We start from the raw sequence: 20,294 nt of genomic DNA, 5'->3' as shown, positions 1-20,294 counted from the left end.
TAAACCATTCTGTTACTATAACCATTCTGTTACTATAAACATTCTGTTACATAACCATTCTGTTACTATAACCATTCTGTTACTATAACCATTCTGTTACTATAACCATTATGTTACTATAACCATTCTGTTACTATAACCATTCTGTTACTATAACCATCATCTGTTACTATAACCATTCTGTTACTATAACCATTCTGTTACTGTAACCATTCTGTTACTATAACCATCATCTGTTACTATAACCATTCTGTTACTATAACCATTCTGTTACTATAACCATTCTGTTACTATACCCATTCTGTTACTATAACCATTCTGTTACTATAACCATTCTGTTACTATAACCATCATCTGTTACTATAACCATCATCTGTTACTATAACCATTCTGTTACTATAACCATTCTGTACTATAACCATTCTGTTACTATAACATTCTGTTACTATAACCATTCTGTTACTATAACCACCATCTGTTACTATAACCATTCTGTTACTATAACCATTCTGTTACTATAACCACCATTCTGTTACTATAACCATTCTGTTACTATAACCATCATCTGTTACTATAACCATTCTGTTACTATAAACCATTCTATACATCTGTTACTATAACCATTCTGTTACTATAACCATTCTGTACTATAACCATTCTGTTTACTATAACCATTCTGTTACTATAACCATCATCTGTTACTATAACCATTCTGTTACTATAACCATTCTGTTACTATAAACATTCTGTTACTATAACCATTCTGTTACTATAACCATTCTGTTACTATATCCATTCTGTTACTATAACCATTCTGTTACTATAACCATCATCTGTTACTATAACCATTCTGTTACTATAACCATTCTGTTACTATAACCATTATGTTACTATAACCATTCTGTTACTATAACCATTCTGTTACTATAACCATTCTGTTACTATAACCATTCTGTTACTATAACCATTCTGTTACTATAACATTCATCTGTTACTATAACCATCATCTGTTACTATAACCATTCTGTTACTATAACCATTATGTTACTATAACCATTCTGTTACTATAACCATTATGTTACTATAACCATCATCTGTTACTATAACCATTCTGTTACTATAACCATTCTGTTACTATACCCATCATCTGTTACTATAACCATCATCTGTTACTATAACCATTCTGTTACTATAACCATCATCTGTTACTATAACCATTCTGTTACTATAACCATTCTGTTACTATAACCATTCTGTTACTATAACCATCATCTGTTACTATAACCATCATCTGTTACTATAACCATTCTGTTACTATAACCATAATCTGTTACTATAACCATTCTGTTACTATAACCATCATCTGTTACTATATCCATTCTGTTACTATAACCATTCTGTTACTATAACCATTCTGTTACTATAACCATTCTGTTACTATAACCATTCTGTTACTATAACCATCATCTGTTACTATAACCATTCTGTTACTATAACCATTCTGTTACTATATCCATTCTGCTACTATAACCATTCTGTTACTATAACCATCATCTGTTACTATAACCATCATCTGTTACTATAACCATTATCTGTTACTATAACCATTATGTTACTATAACCATCATCTGTTACTATAACCATTCTGTTACTATAACCATTCTGTTACTATAACCATCATCTGTTACTATAACCATTCTGTTACTATAACCATTCTGTTACTATAACCATCATCTGTTACTATAACCATGATCTGTTACTATAACCATTATCTGTTACTATAACCATTATGTTACTATAACCATCATCTGTTACTATAACCATTATGTTACTATAACCATTCTGTTACTATAACCATTCTGTTACTATAACCATCATCTGTTACTATAACCATTCTGTTACTATAACCATTCTGTTACTATAACCATTCTGTTACTATAACCATTCTGATACTATAACCATTCAGTTACTATAACCATTCTGTTACTATAACCATCATCTGTTACTATAACCATTCTGTTACTATAACCATTCTGTTACTATAACCATCATCTGTTACTATAACCATTCTGTTACTATAACCGTCATCTGTTACTATATCCATTCTGTTACTATAACCATTCTGTTACTATAACCATCATCTGTTACTATAACCATCATCTGTTACTATAACCATCATCTGTTATTATAACCATTCTGTTACTTTAACCATAATCTGTTACTATAACCATCATCTGTTACTATAACCATTATGTTACTATAACCATCATCTGTTACTATAACCATTCTGTTACTTTAACCATAATCTGTTACTATAACAATTCTGTTACTATAACCATAATCTGTTACTATAACCATTCTGTTACTATAACCATCATCTGTTACTATAACCATTCTGTTACTTTAACCATAATCTGTTACTATAACAATTCTGTTACTATAACCATCATCTGTTACTATAACCATTCTGTTACTATAACCATCATCTGTTACTATAACCATTCTGTTCCTATAACCATTCCGTTACTATAACCATTCTGTTACTATAACCATTCTGTTACTATAACCATCATCTGTTACTATAACCATTCTGTTACTATAACCATTCTGTTACTATAACCATCATCTGTTACTATAACCATCATCTGTTACTATAACCATCATCTGTTACTATAACCATTCTGTTACTTTAACCATAATCTGTTACTTTAACCATAATCTGTTACTATAACCATTCTGTTACTATAACCATCATCTGTACTATAACCATTCTGTTACTATAACCATTCTGTTACTATAACCATCATCTGTTACTATAACCATTCTGTTACTATAACCATTATGTTACTATAACCATAATCTGTTACTATAACCATTCTGTTACTATAACCATTCTGTTACTATAACCATTCTGTTACTATAACCATTCTGTTACTATAACCATTCTGTTACTATACCCATTCTGTTACTATAACCATTCTGTTACTATAACCATTCTGTTACTATAACCATCATCTGTTACTATAACCATTCTGTTACTATAACCATCATCTGTTACTATAACCATTCTGTTACTATAACCATTCTGTTACTATAACCATTCTGTTACTATAACCATTCTGTTACTATAACCATTCTGTTACTATAACCATCATCTGTTACTATAACCATCATCTGTTACTATAACCATTCTGTTACTATAACCATTCTGTTACTGTAACCATTCTGTTACTATAACCATCATCTGTTACTATAACCATTCTGTTACTATAACCATTCTGTTACTATAACCATTCTGTTACTATACCCATTCTGTTACTATAACCATTCTGTTACTATAACCATTCTGTTACTATAACCATCATCTGTTACTATAACCATTCTGTTACTATAACCATCATCTGTTACTATAACCATTCTGTTACTATAACCATCATCTGTTACTATAACCATTCTGTTACTATAACCATCATCTGTTACTATAACCATTCTGTTACTATAACCATTCTGTTACTATAACCATTCTGTTACTATAACCATTCTGTTACTATAACCATCATCTGTTACTATAACCATTCTGTTACTATAACCATTCTTTTACTATAACCATTCTGTTACTATAACCATTCTGTTACTATAACCATCATCTGTTACTATAACCATTCTGTTACTATAACCATTCTGTTACTATAAACATTCTGTTACTATAACCATTCTGTTACTATAACCATTCTGTTACTATATCCATTCTGTTACTATAACCATTCTGTTACTATAACCATCATCTGTTACTATAACCATTCTGTTACTATAACCATTCTGTTACTATAACCATTATGTTACTATAACCATTCTGTTACTATAACCATCATCTGTTACTATAACCATTCTGTTACTATAACCATTCTGTTACTATAACCATTCTGTTACTATAACCATTCTGTTACTATAACATTCATCTGTTACTATAACCATCATCTGTTACTATAACCATTCTGTTACTATAACCATTATGTTACTATAACCATTCTGTTACTATAACCATTCTGTTACTATAACCATCATCTGTTACTATAACCATTCTGTTACTATAACCATTCTGTTACTATACCCATCATCTGTTACTATAACCATCATCTGTTACTATAACCATTCTGTTACTATAACCATCATCTGTTACTATAACCATTCTGTTACTATAACCATTCTGTTACTATAACCATTCTGTTACTATAACCATCATCTGTTACTATAACCATCATCTGTTACTATAACCATTCTGTTACTATAACCATAATCTGTTACTATAACCATTCTGTTACTATAACCATCATCTGTTACTATATCCATTCTGTTACTATAACCATTCTGTTACTATAACCATTCTGTTACTATAACCATTCTGTTACTATAACCATTCTGTTACTATAACCATCATCTGTTACTATAACCATTCTGTTACTATAACCATTCTGTTACTATATCCATTCTGCTACTATAACCATTCTGTTACTATAACCATCATCTGTTACTATAACCATCATCTGTTACTATAACCATTATCTGTTACTATAACCATTATGTTACTATAACCATCATCTGTTACTATAACCATTCTGTTACTATAACCATTCTGTTACTATAACCATCATCTGTTACTATAACCATTCTGTTACTATAACCATTCTGTTACTATAACCATCATCTGTTACTATAACCATGATCTGTTACTATAACCATTATCTGTTACTATAACCATTATGTTACTATAACCATCATCTGTTACTATAACCATTATGTTACTATAACCATTCTGTTACTATAACCATTCTGTTACTATAACCATCATCTGTTACTATAACCATTCTGTTACTATAACCATTCTGTTACTATAAACATTCTGTTACTATAACCATTCTGTTACTATAACCATTCTGTTACTATATCCATTCTGTTACTATAACCATTCTGTTACTATAACCATTCTGTTACTATAACCATTCTGTTACTATAACCATCATCTGTTACTATAACCATTCTGTTACTATAACCGTCATCTGTTACTATATCCATTCTGTTACTATAACCATTCTGTTACTATAACCATCATCTGTTACTATAACCATCATCTGTTACTATAACCATCATCTGTTATTATAACCATTCTGTTACTTTAACCATAATCTGTTACTATAACCATCATCTGTTACTATAACCATTATGTTACTATAACCATCATCTGTTACTATAACCATTCTGTTACTTTAACCATAATCTGTTACTATAACAATTCTGTTACTATAACCATAATCTGTTACTATAACCATTCTGTTACTATAACCATCATCTGTTACTATAACCATTCTGTTACTTTAACCATAATCTGTTACTATAACAATTCTGTTACTATAACCATCATCTGTTACTATAACCATTCTGTTACTATAACCATCATCTGTTACTATAACCATTCTGTTCCTATAACCATTCCGTTACTATAACCATTCTGTTACTATAACCATTCTGTTACTATAACCATCATCTGTTACTATAACCATTCTGTTACTATAACCATTCTGTTACTATAACCATCATCTGTTACTATAACCATCATCTGTTACTATAACCATTCTGTTACTATAACCATCATCTGTTACTATAACCATTCTGTTACTTTAACCATAATCTGTTACTTTAACCATAATCTGTTACTATAACCATTCTGTTACTATAACCATTCTGTTACTATAACCATTCTGTTACTATAACCATCATCTGTTACTATAACCATCATCTGTTACTATAACCATTCTGTTACTTTCACCATAATCTGTTACTATAACCATTCCGTTACTATAACCATTCTGTTACTATAACCATAATCTGTTACTATAACCATTCCGTTTCTATAACCATTCTGTTACTATAACCATCATCTGTTACTTTAACCATAATCTGTTACTATAACCATTCTGTTACTATAACCATCATCTGTTACTATAACCATTCTGTTACTATAACCATCATCTGTTACTATAACCATTCTGTTCCTATAACCATTCCGTTACTATAACCATTCTGTTACTATAACCATAATCTGTTACTATAACCATCATCTGTTACTATAACCATTCTGTTACTATAACCATCATCTGTTACTATAACCATCATCTGTTACTATAACCATCATCTGTTACTATAACCATTCTGTTACTTTAACCATAATCTGTTACTATAACCATTCTGTTACTATAACCATTCTGTTACTATAACCATTCTGTTACTATAACCATTCTGTTACTATAACCATCATCTGTTACAATAACCATTCTGTTACTATAACCATCATCTGTTACTATAACCATTCTGTTACTTTAACCATAATCTGTTACTATTACCATTCCGTTACTATAACCATTCTGTTACTATAACCATCATCTGTTACTATAACCATCATCTGTTACTATAACCATTCTGTTACTATAACCATTCTGTTACTATAACCATAATCTGTTAATATAACCATTCCGTTACTATAACCATTCTGTGACTATAACCATCATCTGTTACTATAACCATCATCTGTTACTATAACCATTCTGTTACTTTAACCATCATCTGTTACTATAACCATTCTGTTACTTTAACCATAATCTGTTACTATAACCATTCTGTTACTATAACCATTCTGTTACTATAACCATCATCTGTTACTATAACCATTCTGTTACTATAACCATCATCTGTTACTATAACCATCATCTGTTACTATAACCATCATCTGTTACTATAACCATCATCTGTTACTATAACCATTCTGTTACTTTAACCATAATCTGTTACTTTAACCATAATCTGTTACTATAACCATTCTGTTACTATAACCATTCTGTTACTATAACCATTCTGTTACTATAACCATCATCTGTTACTATAACCATCATCTGTTACTATAACCATTCTGTTACTTTCACCATAATCTGTTACTATAACCATTCCGTTACTATAACCATTCTGTTACTATAACCATAATCTGTTACTATAACCATTCCGTTACTATAACCATTCTGTTACTATAACCATCATCTGTTACTTTAACCATAATCTGTTACTATAACCATTCTGTTACTATAACCATCATCTGTTACTATAACCATTCTGTTACTATAACCATCATCTGTTACTATAACCATTCTGTTCCTATAACCATTCCGTTACTATAACCATTCTGTTACTATAACCATAATCTGTTACTATAACCATCATCTGTTACTATAACCATTCTGTTACTATAACCATCATCTGTTACTATAACCATCATCTGTTACTATAACCATCATCTGTTACTATAACCATTCTGTTACTTTAACCATAATCTGTTACTATAACCATTCTGTTACTATAACCATTCTGTTACTATAACCATTCTGTTACTATAACCATTCTGTTACTATAACCATCATCTGTTACTATAACCATTCTGTTACTATAACCATTCTGTTACTATAACCATAATCTGTTAATATAACCATTCCGTTACTATAACCATTCTGTTACTATAACCATCATCTGTTACTATAACCATCATCTGTTACTATAACCATTCGGTTACTATAACCATCATCTGTTACTATAACCATTCTGTTACTTTAACCATAATCTGTTACTATAACCATTCTGTTACTATAACCATTCTGTTACTTTAACCATCATCTGTTACTATAACCATTCTGTTACTATAACCATTCTGTTACTATAACCATCATCTGTTACTTTAACCATCATCTGTTACTATAACCATTCTGTTACTATAACCATTCTGTTACTATAACCATCATCTGTTACTTTAACCATCATCTGTTACTATAACCATTCTGTTACTATAACCATCATCTGTTACTATAACCATTCTGTTACTATAACAATTCTGTTACTATAACCATTCTGTTACTATAACCATTCTGTTACTATAAACATCATCTGTTACTATAACCATTCGGTTACTATAACCATTCTGTTACTATAACCATCATCTGTTACTATAACCATTCTGTTACTATAACCATTCTGTTACTATAACCATTCTGTTACTATACCCATCATCTGTTACTATAACCATTCTGTTACTATAACCATCATCTGTTACTATATCCATTCTGTTACTATAACCATTCTGTTACTTTAACCATAATCTGTTACTATAACCATTCTGTTACTATAACCATTCTGTTACTATAACCATCATCTGTTACTATAACCATTCTGTTACTATAACCATTCTGTTACTATAACCATTCTGTTCCTATAACCATTCTGTTACTATAACCATTCTGTTACTATAACCATTCTGTTACTATAACCATTCTGTTACTTTAACCATAATCTGTTACTATAACCATTCTGTTACTATAACCATTCTGTTACTATAACCATTCTGTTACTATAACCATTCTGTTACTTTAACCATAATCTGTTACTATAACCATTCTGTTACTATAACCATTCTGTTACTATAACCATTCTGTTACTATAACCATTCTGTTACTATAACCATTCTGTTCCTATAACCATTCTGTTACTATAACCATTCTGTTACTATAACCATCATCTGTTACTATAACCATTCTGTTACTATAACCATTCTGTTACTATAACCATTCTGTTACTATAACCATTCTGTTACTATAACCATCATCTGTTACTATAACCATTCTGTTACTATAACCATCATCTGTTACTATAACCATTCTGTTACTATAACCATTCTGTTACTATAACCATTCTGTTACTATAACCATTCTGTTACTATAACCATTCTGTTACTATAACCATCATCTGTTACTATAACCATTCTGTTACTATAACCATTCTGTTACTATAACCATTCTGTTACTATAACCATTCTGTTACTATAACCATCATATGTTACTATAACCATTCTGTTACTATAACCATCATCTGTTACTATAACCATTCTGTTACTATAACCATCATCTGTTACTATAACCATTCTGTTACTATAACCATCATCTGTTACTATAACCATTCTGTTACTATAACCATCATCTGTTACTATAACCATTCTGTTACTATAACCATCATCTTTGTTGTAGTGGAGGAGGGTCATGAAGGGTTAACCCAGTTCCTGATGAATGAAGTCATCAAGCTGCAGCAGCAGGCCAAGGCTAAAGATGTCCAGAGAGTTGACCTGATTGGGAAACAGCGCACCCTGGAGGATGAACAGAAGAAACTACGCCTGACCAACCAGGAACTATCAGCCTTCCAGCAGAGTAATAACATCATTATTATTACTATTATTATTACTAGTATTATTATTGTTGGTGTTATATTATTATTATTAGTAGTAGTAGTCTTGCTGGTGTTATATAAATTATTATTATTATTAGTAGCAGTAGTATTAGTACTAGTACTACCAGCAGTAGTAGTAGTATTGTTGTTATATTATTATTAGTAGCAGTAGTAGTGTTGGTGTTATATAAATATTATTATTATTATTATTAGTAGTAGTAGTAGTAGTAGTAGTCTCCCGGGTGGCGCAGTGGTCTAGGGCACTGCATCGCAGTGCTAGCTGCGCCACCAGAGTCTCTGGGTTCACGCCCAGACTCTGTCGCAGCCGGCCGCAACCGGGAGGTCCGTGGGGCGACGCACAATTGGCATAGCGTCGTCCGGGTTAGGGAGGGTTTGGCCGGTAGGGATATCCTTGTCTCAGTATGTAAATGTAATAAAATGTATGCACTCTACTGTAAGTCGCTCTGGATAAGAGCGTCTGCTAAATGACTAAAATGTAATGTAAATGTAGTAGTGGTACTAGTACTAGTACTAGTACTAGTACTAGTAGTAGTAGTAGTAGTAGTAGTAGTAGTATCGTTGCTATTATATTATTATTATTATTAGTAGTAGTGGTGGTATTAGTAGTGGTACTAGTAGTAGTAGTATTAGTAGTAGTATTGTTGTTATATTATTATTAGTAGCAGTAGTAGTAGTGTTGGTGTTATATAAATAGTATTATTATTATTATTATTATTAGTAGTAGTAGTAGTACTAGTACTAGTAGTAGTAGTAGTAGTAGTAGTAGTAGTAGTAGTATTGTTGCTATTATATTATTATTATTATTAGTAGTAGTGGTGGTATTAGTAGTGGTACTAGTAGTAGTAGTATTAGTAGTAGTATTGTTGTTATATTATTATTAGTAGCAGTAGTAGTAGTGTTGGTGTTATATAAATAGTATTATTATTATTAGTAGTAGTAGTAGTAGTAGTAGTATTGTTGCCATTATATTATTATTATTATTAGTAATAGTATTATTAGTATTAGTACTAGTACTAGCAGTACTCTACTGTAGTAGTAGTAGTAGTATTGTTGGTGTTATGTTATTATTATCATTATTATTAGTAGTAGTATTAGTAGTATTAGTAGTAGTAGTAGTAGTAGTAGTAGTAGTAGTAGTAGTGGTAGTAGTAGTAGTAGTACTGTTGGTGTTATGTTATTATTATTATTATTAGTTTAGTAGTACTAGTATTGCTATTATTATTATTGTTAGTAGTAGCAGTAGTAGTAGTAGTAGTAGTAGTAGTAGTAGTAGTAGTAGTAGTAGTAGTAGTAGTAGTAGTAGTATTGTTGGTGCTGTTGTTGCTGTTATTATTATTATTATTAGTAGTACTAGTTTTAGTAGTAGTATTATTGTTATTATTATTATTATTAGTATTAGTATTATTGTTGTTATTATTATTATTATTAGTAGTAGTTTTAGTAGTAGTATTATTGTTATTATTATAATTATTAGTATTAGTATTATTGTTGTTATTATTATTATTAGTAGTAGTAGTTTTAGTAGTAGTATTATTGTTATTATTATTATTAGTAGTATTGTTGGTGTTATATAAAGTATTATTATTATTATTATTATTATTATTATTATTATTAGTAGTTGTAGTAGTAGTATTGTTGTTATTATTATTACTATTATTATTGCTGGTCCTTTACCCAGCAGCCCTGAACCTGGTTCCCGCTGCCAGGAGGCTTCTTCCAGCAACACTTGTCCATTACCTAGCAGCCCTGAACCTGGTTCCCTCTGCCAGGAGTCTTCTTCCAGCAACGCTGGTCCTTTACCCAGCAGCCCTGAACCTGGTTTCCTCTGCCAGGAGGCTTCTTCCAGCAACACTGGTCCTTTACCCAGCAGCCCTGAACCTGGTTTCCTCTGCCAGGAGGCTTCTTCCAGCAACACTGGTCCTTTACCCAGCAGCCCTGAACCTGGTTTCCTCTGCTCGGAGACTTCTTCCAGCAACGCTGGTCCTTTACCCAGCAGCCCTGAACCTGGTTCCCTCTGCCAGGAGGCTTCGTCCAGCAACACTGGTCCTTTACCCAGCAGCCCTGAACCTGGTTTCCTCTGCTCGGAGACTTCTTCCAGCAACGCTGGTCCTTTACCCAGCAGCCCTGAACCTGGTTCTCTCTGCCAGGATGCTTCTTCCAGCAACGCTGGTCCTTTACCCATCAGCCCTGAACCTGGTTCTCTCTGCTAGGAGACTTCTTCCAGCAACGCTGGTCCTTTACCCAGCAGCCCTGAACCTGGTTCACTCTGCCAGGAGGCTTCGTCCAGCAACACTGGTCCTTTACCCAGCAGCCCTGAACCTGGTTCCCTCTGCCAGGATGCTTCTTCCAGCAACGCTGGTCCTTTACCAAGCAGCCCTGAACCTGGTTCCCTCTGCCAGGAGTCTTCTTCCAGCAACGCTGGTCCTTACCCAGCAGCCCTGAACCTGGTTCCCTCTGCCAGGATGCTTCTTCCAGCAACGCTGGTCCTTTACCAAGCAGCCCTGAACCTGGTTCCCTCTGCCAGGAGGCTTCTTCCAGCAACGCTGGTCCTTTACCCAGCAGCCCTGATCCTGGTTCCCTCTGCCAGGAGTCTTCTTCCAGCAACGCTGGTCCTTTACCCAGCAGCCCTGAACCTGGTTCTCTCTGCTAGGAGACTTCTTCCAGCAACGCTGGTCCTTTACCCAGCAGCCCTGAACCTGGTTCCCTCTGCCAGGAGGCTTCGTCCAGCAACACTGGTCCTTTACCCAGCAGCCCTGAACCTGGTTCCCTCTGCCAGGATGCTTCTTCCAGCAACGCTGGTCCTTTACCAAGCAGCCCTGAACCTGGTTCCCTCTGCCAGGAGGCTTCGTCCAGCAACACTGGTCCTTTACCCAGCAGCCCTGAACCTGGTTCCCTCTGCCAGGATGCTTCTTCCAGCAACGCTGGTCCTTTACCAAGCAGCCCTGAACCTGGTTCCCTCTGCCAGGAGTCTTCTTCCAGCAACGCTGGTCCTTACCCAGCAGCCCTGAACCTGGTTCCCTCTGCTAGGAGGCTTCTTCCAGCAACGCTGGTCCTTTACCCAGCAGCCCTGATCCTGGTTCCCTCTGCCAGGAGGCTTCTTCCAGCAACACTGGTCCTTTACCCAGCAGCCCTGAACCTGGTTCCCTCTGCCAGGAGGCTTCTTCCAGCAACGCTGGTCCTTTACCCAGCAGCCCTGAACCTGGTTCCCAAGAGAATTCTTATCAGTTATCGTCACAGCTGTGTACATTCCCCCTCAAGCAGACAGCAAGACGGCCCTCAAGGAACTTCACTGGACTCAATGTTCACTGTAAACCGTATATCCTGAGGCTGTATTTATTGTAGCTGGGTATTTTAACAAAGCAAATTAGAGAACAAGGCTACCTAAATTATATTAGCACATTGATTGCAGTACTCGCGGAGGTAATACACTCGACCACTGCTACTCTAACTTCGCTGACTCGGTGAGTCACTTTATAAGGAAGTGCATTGGAGATGTTGTTCCTATGGTGACTGTTAAAACCTACCCTAACCAGAAACCGTGGATGGCGGCATTCGTGCAAAACTGATAGCACGAACCATCGCATTTAACCACGGAAAGAGGTCTGGGAATATGGCTGAATATAAACAGTGTAGTTATTTCCTCCGCAAGGCAATCAAACAAGCAACATGCCGGTACAGGGACAAAGTGGAGTCTCAATTCAACGGCTTAGACAAGAGACGTATGTGGCAGGGTCTACAGGAAATCACGGACTACAAAAAGAAATCCAGCCACGTCAAGGACACCGACGTCACGCTTTCAGACAAACTAAACACCTCCTTTGCCCGCTTTGAGGATAATACAGTGCCACCGTCGTGGCCCACTATCAAGGACTGCCGCCCCCTCCTTCTTTGTTGCCAACGTGAGTAAAACATTTAAACATGTTAACCCTCGCAAGGCTGCTGGACCAGACGGCATCCCTAGCCGCATCCTCAGAGCATGCACAGACCAGCTGGCTGGTGTGTTTAAGGCGGACATATTCAATCAATCCCCATCCCAGTCTGCTGTCCCCACATGTTTCAAAGATGGCCACCATTGTTCCTGCACTCAATAAGGAAAAAAAAAGGAAAAAATAACTGAACTAAATGACTACCGTCCCGTAGCACTCACTTCTGTCATCATGAAGTGCTTTGAGAGACTAGTCAAGGATCATATCACCTCCACCTTACCGGCCACCCTAGACCCACTTCAGTTTGCATACTGCCCCAACAGGTCCACAGACGATGCAATCTTTATCACACTGCACACTGCCCCATCCCATCTGGACAAGAGGACTACCTATGTAAGAATGCTGTTCATTGACTACAGCTCAGCATTCAACACCATAGTACCCTCCAAGCTCATCATCAAGCTCGAGACCCTGGGTCTCAACCCCGCCCTGTGCAATTGGGTTCTGGACTTCCTGTCGGTCCGCCCCCCAGGTGGTGAAGGTAGGAAACAACACCTCCACTTCGCTGACCCTCAACACTGGGGCCCCACAATGGTGTGTTCTGAGCCCTCTCCTGTACTCCCTGTTCCCCCACGACTGCTTGGCCATGCACGCCTCCAACTCAATCATCAAGTTTGCGGACGACACTACAGTGGTAGGCTTGATTACCAACAACGACGAGACAGCCTACAGGGAGGAGGTGAGGGCACTCGGAGTGTGGTGTCAGGAAAACAACCTCTCACTCAACGTCAACAAAACAAAGGAGATGATCGTTAACTTCAGGAAACAGCAGAGGGAGCACCCCCCCTATCCACATCGAAGCGACAGCAGTGGAGAAGGTGGAAAGTTTTCAGTTCCTCGGTGTACATATCACAGACAAACTGAAGTGGAGTCACCCACTCAGCGCCTCTTCAACCTCAGGAGGCTGAAGAAATTTGGCTTGCCACCCAAAACCCTGACAAACTTTTACAGATGCACAATCGAGAGCATCCTGTTGGGCTGTATCACCGCCTGGTACGGCAACTGCTCCGCCCACAACCGTAAGGCTCTTCAGAGGGTAGTGAGATCTGCACAACACATCACCGGGGACAAACTACCTGCCCTCCAGGACACCTACATCACCTGATGTCACAGGAAGGCCAAAAAGATAATCAAGGACAACAACCACCCGAGCCACTGCCTGTTCACCCCGCTACCATCCAGAAGGCGAGGTCAGTACAGGTGCATGAAAGCTGGGACCGAGAGACTGAAAAACAGCTTCTATCTCAAGGCCATCAGACTGTTAAACAGCAAACACTAACTCAGAGTTGCTGCTGCTACATCGAGACCCAATCACTGGATACTTTAATAAATGGATCAATAGTCACTTTAAAACTTCTTAAGGCTAGGGTGAGACGCTAGAGTCCCACCTCGACAACATCCGGTGAAATTGCAGAGCGCGAAATTCAAAAAACAAAATTCATAATATTAAACATTCATGAAAATACAAGTGTCATACATGATTCTTTAACTTAGAATCTTGGTAATCGAACCACTCTGTACTCTGTACTCTGTACTCTTTACAATAGGCTTTACGGTGAAAGCATTTGATTGTCTGAGGACAGTGCCCCGCATACATTCAGCATAATCATATTTTCCAAAGCAGCGCCTCACAAAATCCAAAATAGCGATAAAATAAATGACTTACCTTTGAAGATCTTCATGTGTTGGCAATCCAAAGTGTCCCAGGAACACAATAAATGGTCGTTCCCAAAAACTCAGTTTTTGTTGGCGCGTTCTGTTCAGTAATCCACTGGCTCAATGGCGTTCAAGACATGCAGACGAATACATCCTAATAGTACCGGTAAAGTTCATCAAAACATGCAGACCAATACATCCTAATAGTACCGGTAAAGTTCATCAAAACATGCAGACCAATACATCCTAATAGTACCGGTAAAGTTCATCAAAACATGCAGACCAATACATCCTAATAGTACCGGTAAAGTTCATCAAAACATGCAGACCAATACATCCTAATAGTACCGGTAAAGTTCATCAAAACATGCAGACCAATACATCCTAATAGTACCGGTAAAGTTCATCAAAACAAGTCAAACGATGTTTCTAATTAATCCTTAGGTTGTCAAATATCTATATAATCGGTAATATTTCAACCGGCGTATTCAATAGAAAGGAAAAAGACTAAAGAGTGTACAGTCACGCGCGTAAACCAGTAGTGAAAATGGACACTTGAAACCATGTCTAAAGACTGTTGACATCTAGTGGAAGCCATAGGAACTGCAATCTGGGAGCTATTCCTTTCATTGTTCCATAGCAAAGCATGTAAATGGACAGGGAGGTCAAAAAAAATCCCATTTCCTGAATGGATTTTCCTCTGGTTTTCACCTGCCATATCAGTTCTGTTATACGCCCAGACATTATTTTAACAGTTTTAGAAACTTGAGTGTTTTCTATCCAAATCTACCAATTATATGCATATCCTAGCTTCTGGGCCTGAGTAACAGGCAGTTTACTCTGGGCACGCCAGACTCTCCGAAATTCAGGATACTGTCCCCTAGCCTTATGAAGTAACTAAATTTGCCCTTCCGGATAGCCTGAGTGCACTTATTTCTCATTTGCCTGAACGAGTCAGCCTGAGTATTCGTGTGCCGAGCAATTTGCCAAATGGAATTCTTGAGGAGGTGTAACTCTGCCAGATCACTGTCAAACCAGGGGCTGAACCTGTTTTTAATTCTCATTTTCTTTATGGGTGCATATTTGTGAACGATGCCACTGAAAATATCAAAAAAGAAGGTCCAAGCGTTTTCTACAGAGGGGATCAAGCTGATTCTATACCATTTTACAGAGGCCAGGTCATGAAGGAAGGCTTGTTCATTAAAGTTTTTTAGCAAGCGTCTATGACAAGTCAGGACAGGTCGTTTCACTGAGCAGCCATTACGAACACAGGCTGTAAAACAGTGATCACTAAGGTCTTTACAGAAAACACAACGTCAGTCAATCTGGAAAAATGTAAAAATTTTGAAAGTCTATTCAAGTGCATTCGCAAAAAACATCAAACACTATAATGAAATTGACTCTCACGAGGACCGCCACAGGAAAGGAAAACCCAGAGTTACCTCTGCTGCAGAGGATAAGTTCATTAGAGTTAACTCTACCTCAGATTGCAGCCCAAATAAATGCTTCACAGAGTTCCAGTAACAGACACATCTCAACATCAACTGTTCAGAGGAGACTGCGTGAATCAGGCCTTCATGATCAAATTGCTGCAAAGAAACCCCTACTAAAGGACACCAATAAGAAGAAGAGAATTGCTTGGGCCAAGAAACACAAGCAGTGGAAATCTGTCCTTTGGTCTGATGACAAATTTGAGATTTTTGTTTCCAACCGCCGTGTCTTTGTGAGACGCAGAGTAGGTGAACGGATGATCTCCGCACGTGTGGTTCCCATCGTGAAGCATAGAGGAGGTGTGATGGTGTGTGCTTTGCTTTGCTGGTGACACTGTCATGATTTATTTAGAATTCAAGGCACACTTGACCGGCATGGCTACCACAGCATTCTGCAGCAGTATGCCATCCCATCTGGTTTGCACTTTGTGGGACAGGACAATGACCCAACACACCTCCGGGCTGTGTAAGTGCTATTTGACCAAGGAGAGTGATGGAGTTTTGCATCAGATGACCTGCCCTCCACAATCACCCGACCTCAACCCAATTGAGATGTTTTGGGAAAAGGAAAAGCAGCCAACAAGTGCTCAGCATATATGGCAACTCCTTCAAGGCTGTTTGAAAAGCCTTCCAGGTGAAGCTGGTTGAGAGAATGCCAAGAGTGTGCAAAGCTGTCATCAAGGCAAAGGGTGGCTACTTTGAATAATCTGTGTGTGTTTAATAATCTTACATTTATAATATTTGTTTGGTTCCTACACTTGTTGGGTTACTACATGATTCCATATGCGTTATTTCATAGTTTTAATGTCTTCGCTATTATTCTAAATTGTTGAAAATAGTAATAAAAATTTCAATGAGTAGATGTGTCCAAACTTTTGACTGGTACTGTATATTCCAGGATACAACAAGATGAAGGAAGACAGGAACAACTATAATGATGAGCTACTAAGGGTGAAGGATGAGAACTACAAGCTGGCCATGCGGTATGCAACACTCAGCGAGGAGAAGAACATGGCTGTGATGAGGAGCAGGGACCTGCAGCTGGAGGTACACACACACACACACACACACACACACACACACACACACACACACACACACACACACACACACACACACACACACACACACACACACACACACACACACACACACACACACACACACACAAAATCTCTCTTTGTGAAGATTGAACAGCCTCAGTCCCTCTGTATATCAGACTAAACAAGCTGGAGGAGGAGTGTAATTAATATTATTATTATTATATTAGATTGACCAGCTGAAACACAGACTGAACAAGGTAGAGGAGGAGTGTAATTAATATTATATTATTATATTAGATTGACCAGCTGAAACACAGACTGAACAAGGTAGAGGAGGAGTGTAATTAATATTATATTATTATATTAGATTGACCAGCTGAAACACAGACTGAACAAGGTAGAGGAGGAGTGTAATTAATATTATTATTATTATATTAGATTGACCAGCTGAAACACAGACTGAACAAGGTAGAGGAGGAGTGTAATTAATATTATTATTATTATATTAGATTGACCAGCTGAAACACAGACTAAACAAGCTGGAGGAGGAGTGTAAGATGGAGAGAAGACAGAGTCTGAAACTGAAGAACGACATTGAGAACCGACCCAGAAAAGAACAGATCTTCGAACTGGAGAGAGAGAACGAGGTTCTGAAGATCAAACTGCAGGAGCTGCAATCTATCATACAGGTACCCAACCCTTAACCCTTGACCCCTAACCCTTAACCCCTAACCCTTAACCACTACCCAAAACCCTAACCCTAACCCTTAACCCCTAACCCCTACCCATAACCCTAACCCTTAACGCCTAACCCTTAACCCTTAACCCCTACGCATAACCCTAACCCTTAACCCCTAACCCCTACCCTTAACCCTTGACCCCTAACCCTTAACCCCTAACCCTTAACCACTACCCAAAACCCTAACCCTAACCCTAACCCTTAACCCCTAACCCTTAACCCCTAACCCTTAACCACTACCCAAAACCCTAACCCTAACCCTAACCCTTAACCCCTAACCCTTAACCACTACCCATAACCCTAACCCTAACCCTAACCCTTAACCCCTAACCCCTACCCATAACCCTAACCCTTAACGCCTAACCCTTAACGCCTAACCCTTAACCCTTAACCCCTACGCATAACCCTAACCCTTAACCCCTAACCCCTACCCTTAACCCCTACCCATAACCCTTAACCCTTAACCCTTAACCACTACCCATAACCCTTAACCCCTACCCTTAACCCCCAACCCCAAACCCCCAACCCCAAACTCTTAACCCTTAACCCCTACCCTTAACCCCGAACCCCCAACCCCAAACTCTTAACCCTAACCCCCACCCTTAACCCTTAACCATAACCATTAACCCCTAACTCCTATCCCTACCCTTAACCCATAACCCTTAACCCTAACCCTAACCCATAACACTTAACCCCTACCCTTAACCCCTACCCATAACCCTTAACCCTTAACCCCTAGCCTTAACCCTTAACCCTTAACCCTAACCATTAACCTCTAACCCCTACCCTTAACCCCTACCCCTACCCTTAACCCTTAACCCCTACCTCTACCCCTACCCATAACCCTTAACCCTTAGCTCTTAGCCTATAACCCTTAACCCTTAACCCCTAGCCTTAACCCTTAACCCTAACCATTAACCTCTAACCCCTACCCTTAACCCCTACCCCTACCCTTAACCCTTAACCCTTAACCCCTACCCTTAACCCCTACCCATAACCCTTAACCCTTAACCCTAACCATTAACCTCTAACCCCTACCCTTAACCCCTACCCCTACCCCTACCCCTACCCTTAACCCTTAACCCTTAACCCCTACCTCCCCCTACCCTTAACCCTTAGCTCTTAGCCTATAACCCTTAACCCTTAACCCCTAGCCTTAACCCTTAACCCTTAACCCTAACCATTAACCTCTAACCCCTACCCTTAACCCTTAACCCCTACCCATAACCCTTAACCCTTAACCCCTACCCTTAACCCTTAACCCTAACCATTAACCTCTAACCCCTACCCTTTACCCCTACCCCTACCCTTAACCCTTAACCCTTAACCCCTACCCATAACCCTTAACCCTTAGCTCTTAGCCTATAACCCTTAACCCTTAACCCTTAGCCTTAACCCTTAACCCTTAACCCTAACCATTAACCTCTAACCCCTACCCTTAACCCCTACCCCTACCCTTAACCCTTAACCCTTAACCCTTAACCCCCACCTCTACCCCTACCCATAACCCTTAACCCTTAGCTCTTAGCCTATAACCCTTAACCCTTAACCCTTAACCCCCACCTCTACCCCTACCCATAACCCTTAACCCTAACCATTAACCCTTAACCCCACCTCTACCCCTACCCATAACCCTTAACCCTTAGCTCTTAGCCTATAACCCTTAACCCTTCCACCTGACTGATTTATTTATTTAACTATGGGAATCCAAATGATGCATTCAAGTGTGTGTGTGTGTGTGTGTGTGTGTGTGTGTGTGTGTGTGTGTGTGTGTGTGTGTGTATGTGTGTATGTGTGTGTGTGTGTGTGTGTGTGTGTGTGTGTGTGTGTGTGTGTGTGTGTAGCCAGGGCCTCTGCCTGCGTCTGACAAGGCGATCCTGGACATTCTGGAACATGACCGCCAGGAGGCGTTAGAAGACAGACAAGACCTGGTCAACAGACTGTACAACCTGCATGAAGAGATACGACAGGCTGAGGAGCTACGAGACAAGGTTATTATAGTAGTATTATAGTAGTACTATAGTAGTATTACTGTACAACCTGCATGAAG

At 37.9% G+C, this 20,294-nt stretch overlaps 1 protein-coding gene across 1 annotated transcript in view; it reads left to right on the top strand.

Annotated features, from left to right (window-relative positions):
* Positions 1-9,113: 9,113 nt before the first annotated feature.
* Positions 9,114-20,294, top strand: part of LOC120039766 (caspase recruitment domain-containing protein 11-like) — a gene marked incomplete at both ends in the record, with an annotated part of 16,006 nt that continues 4,825 nt past the window's right edge. Inside the window, 4 exons of the mRNA XM_038985151.1 lie at positions 9,114-9,290; positions 17,361-17,509; positions 18,015-18,194; positions 20,089-20,235. Of these exons, the coding sequence (XP_038841079.1) occupies positions 9,114-9,290; positions 17,361-17,509; positions 18,015-18,194; positions 20,089-20,235 (653 nt within the window). The remainder of the gene's footprint in view (positions 9,291-17,360; positions 17,510-18,014; positions 18,195-20,088; positions 20,236-20,294) is intronic.

This window comes from Salvelinus namaycush, unplaced genomic scaffold (genome assembly GCF_016432855.1).
Source record: "Salvelinus namaycush isolate Seneca unplaced genomic scaffold, SaNama_1.0 Scaffold2984, whole genome shotgun sequence".
Classification (NCBI taxonomy): domain Eukaryota; kingdom Metazoa; phylum Chordata; class Actinopteri; order Salmoniformes; family Salmonidae; genus Salvelinus; species Salvelinus namaycush.
The sequence above is the reverse complement of the archived record's forward strand: the minus strand, read 5'-3'. Positions and strand labels throughout refer to the sequence as shown.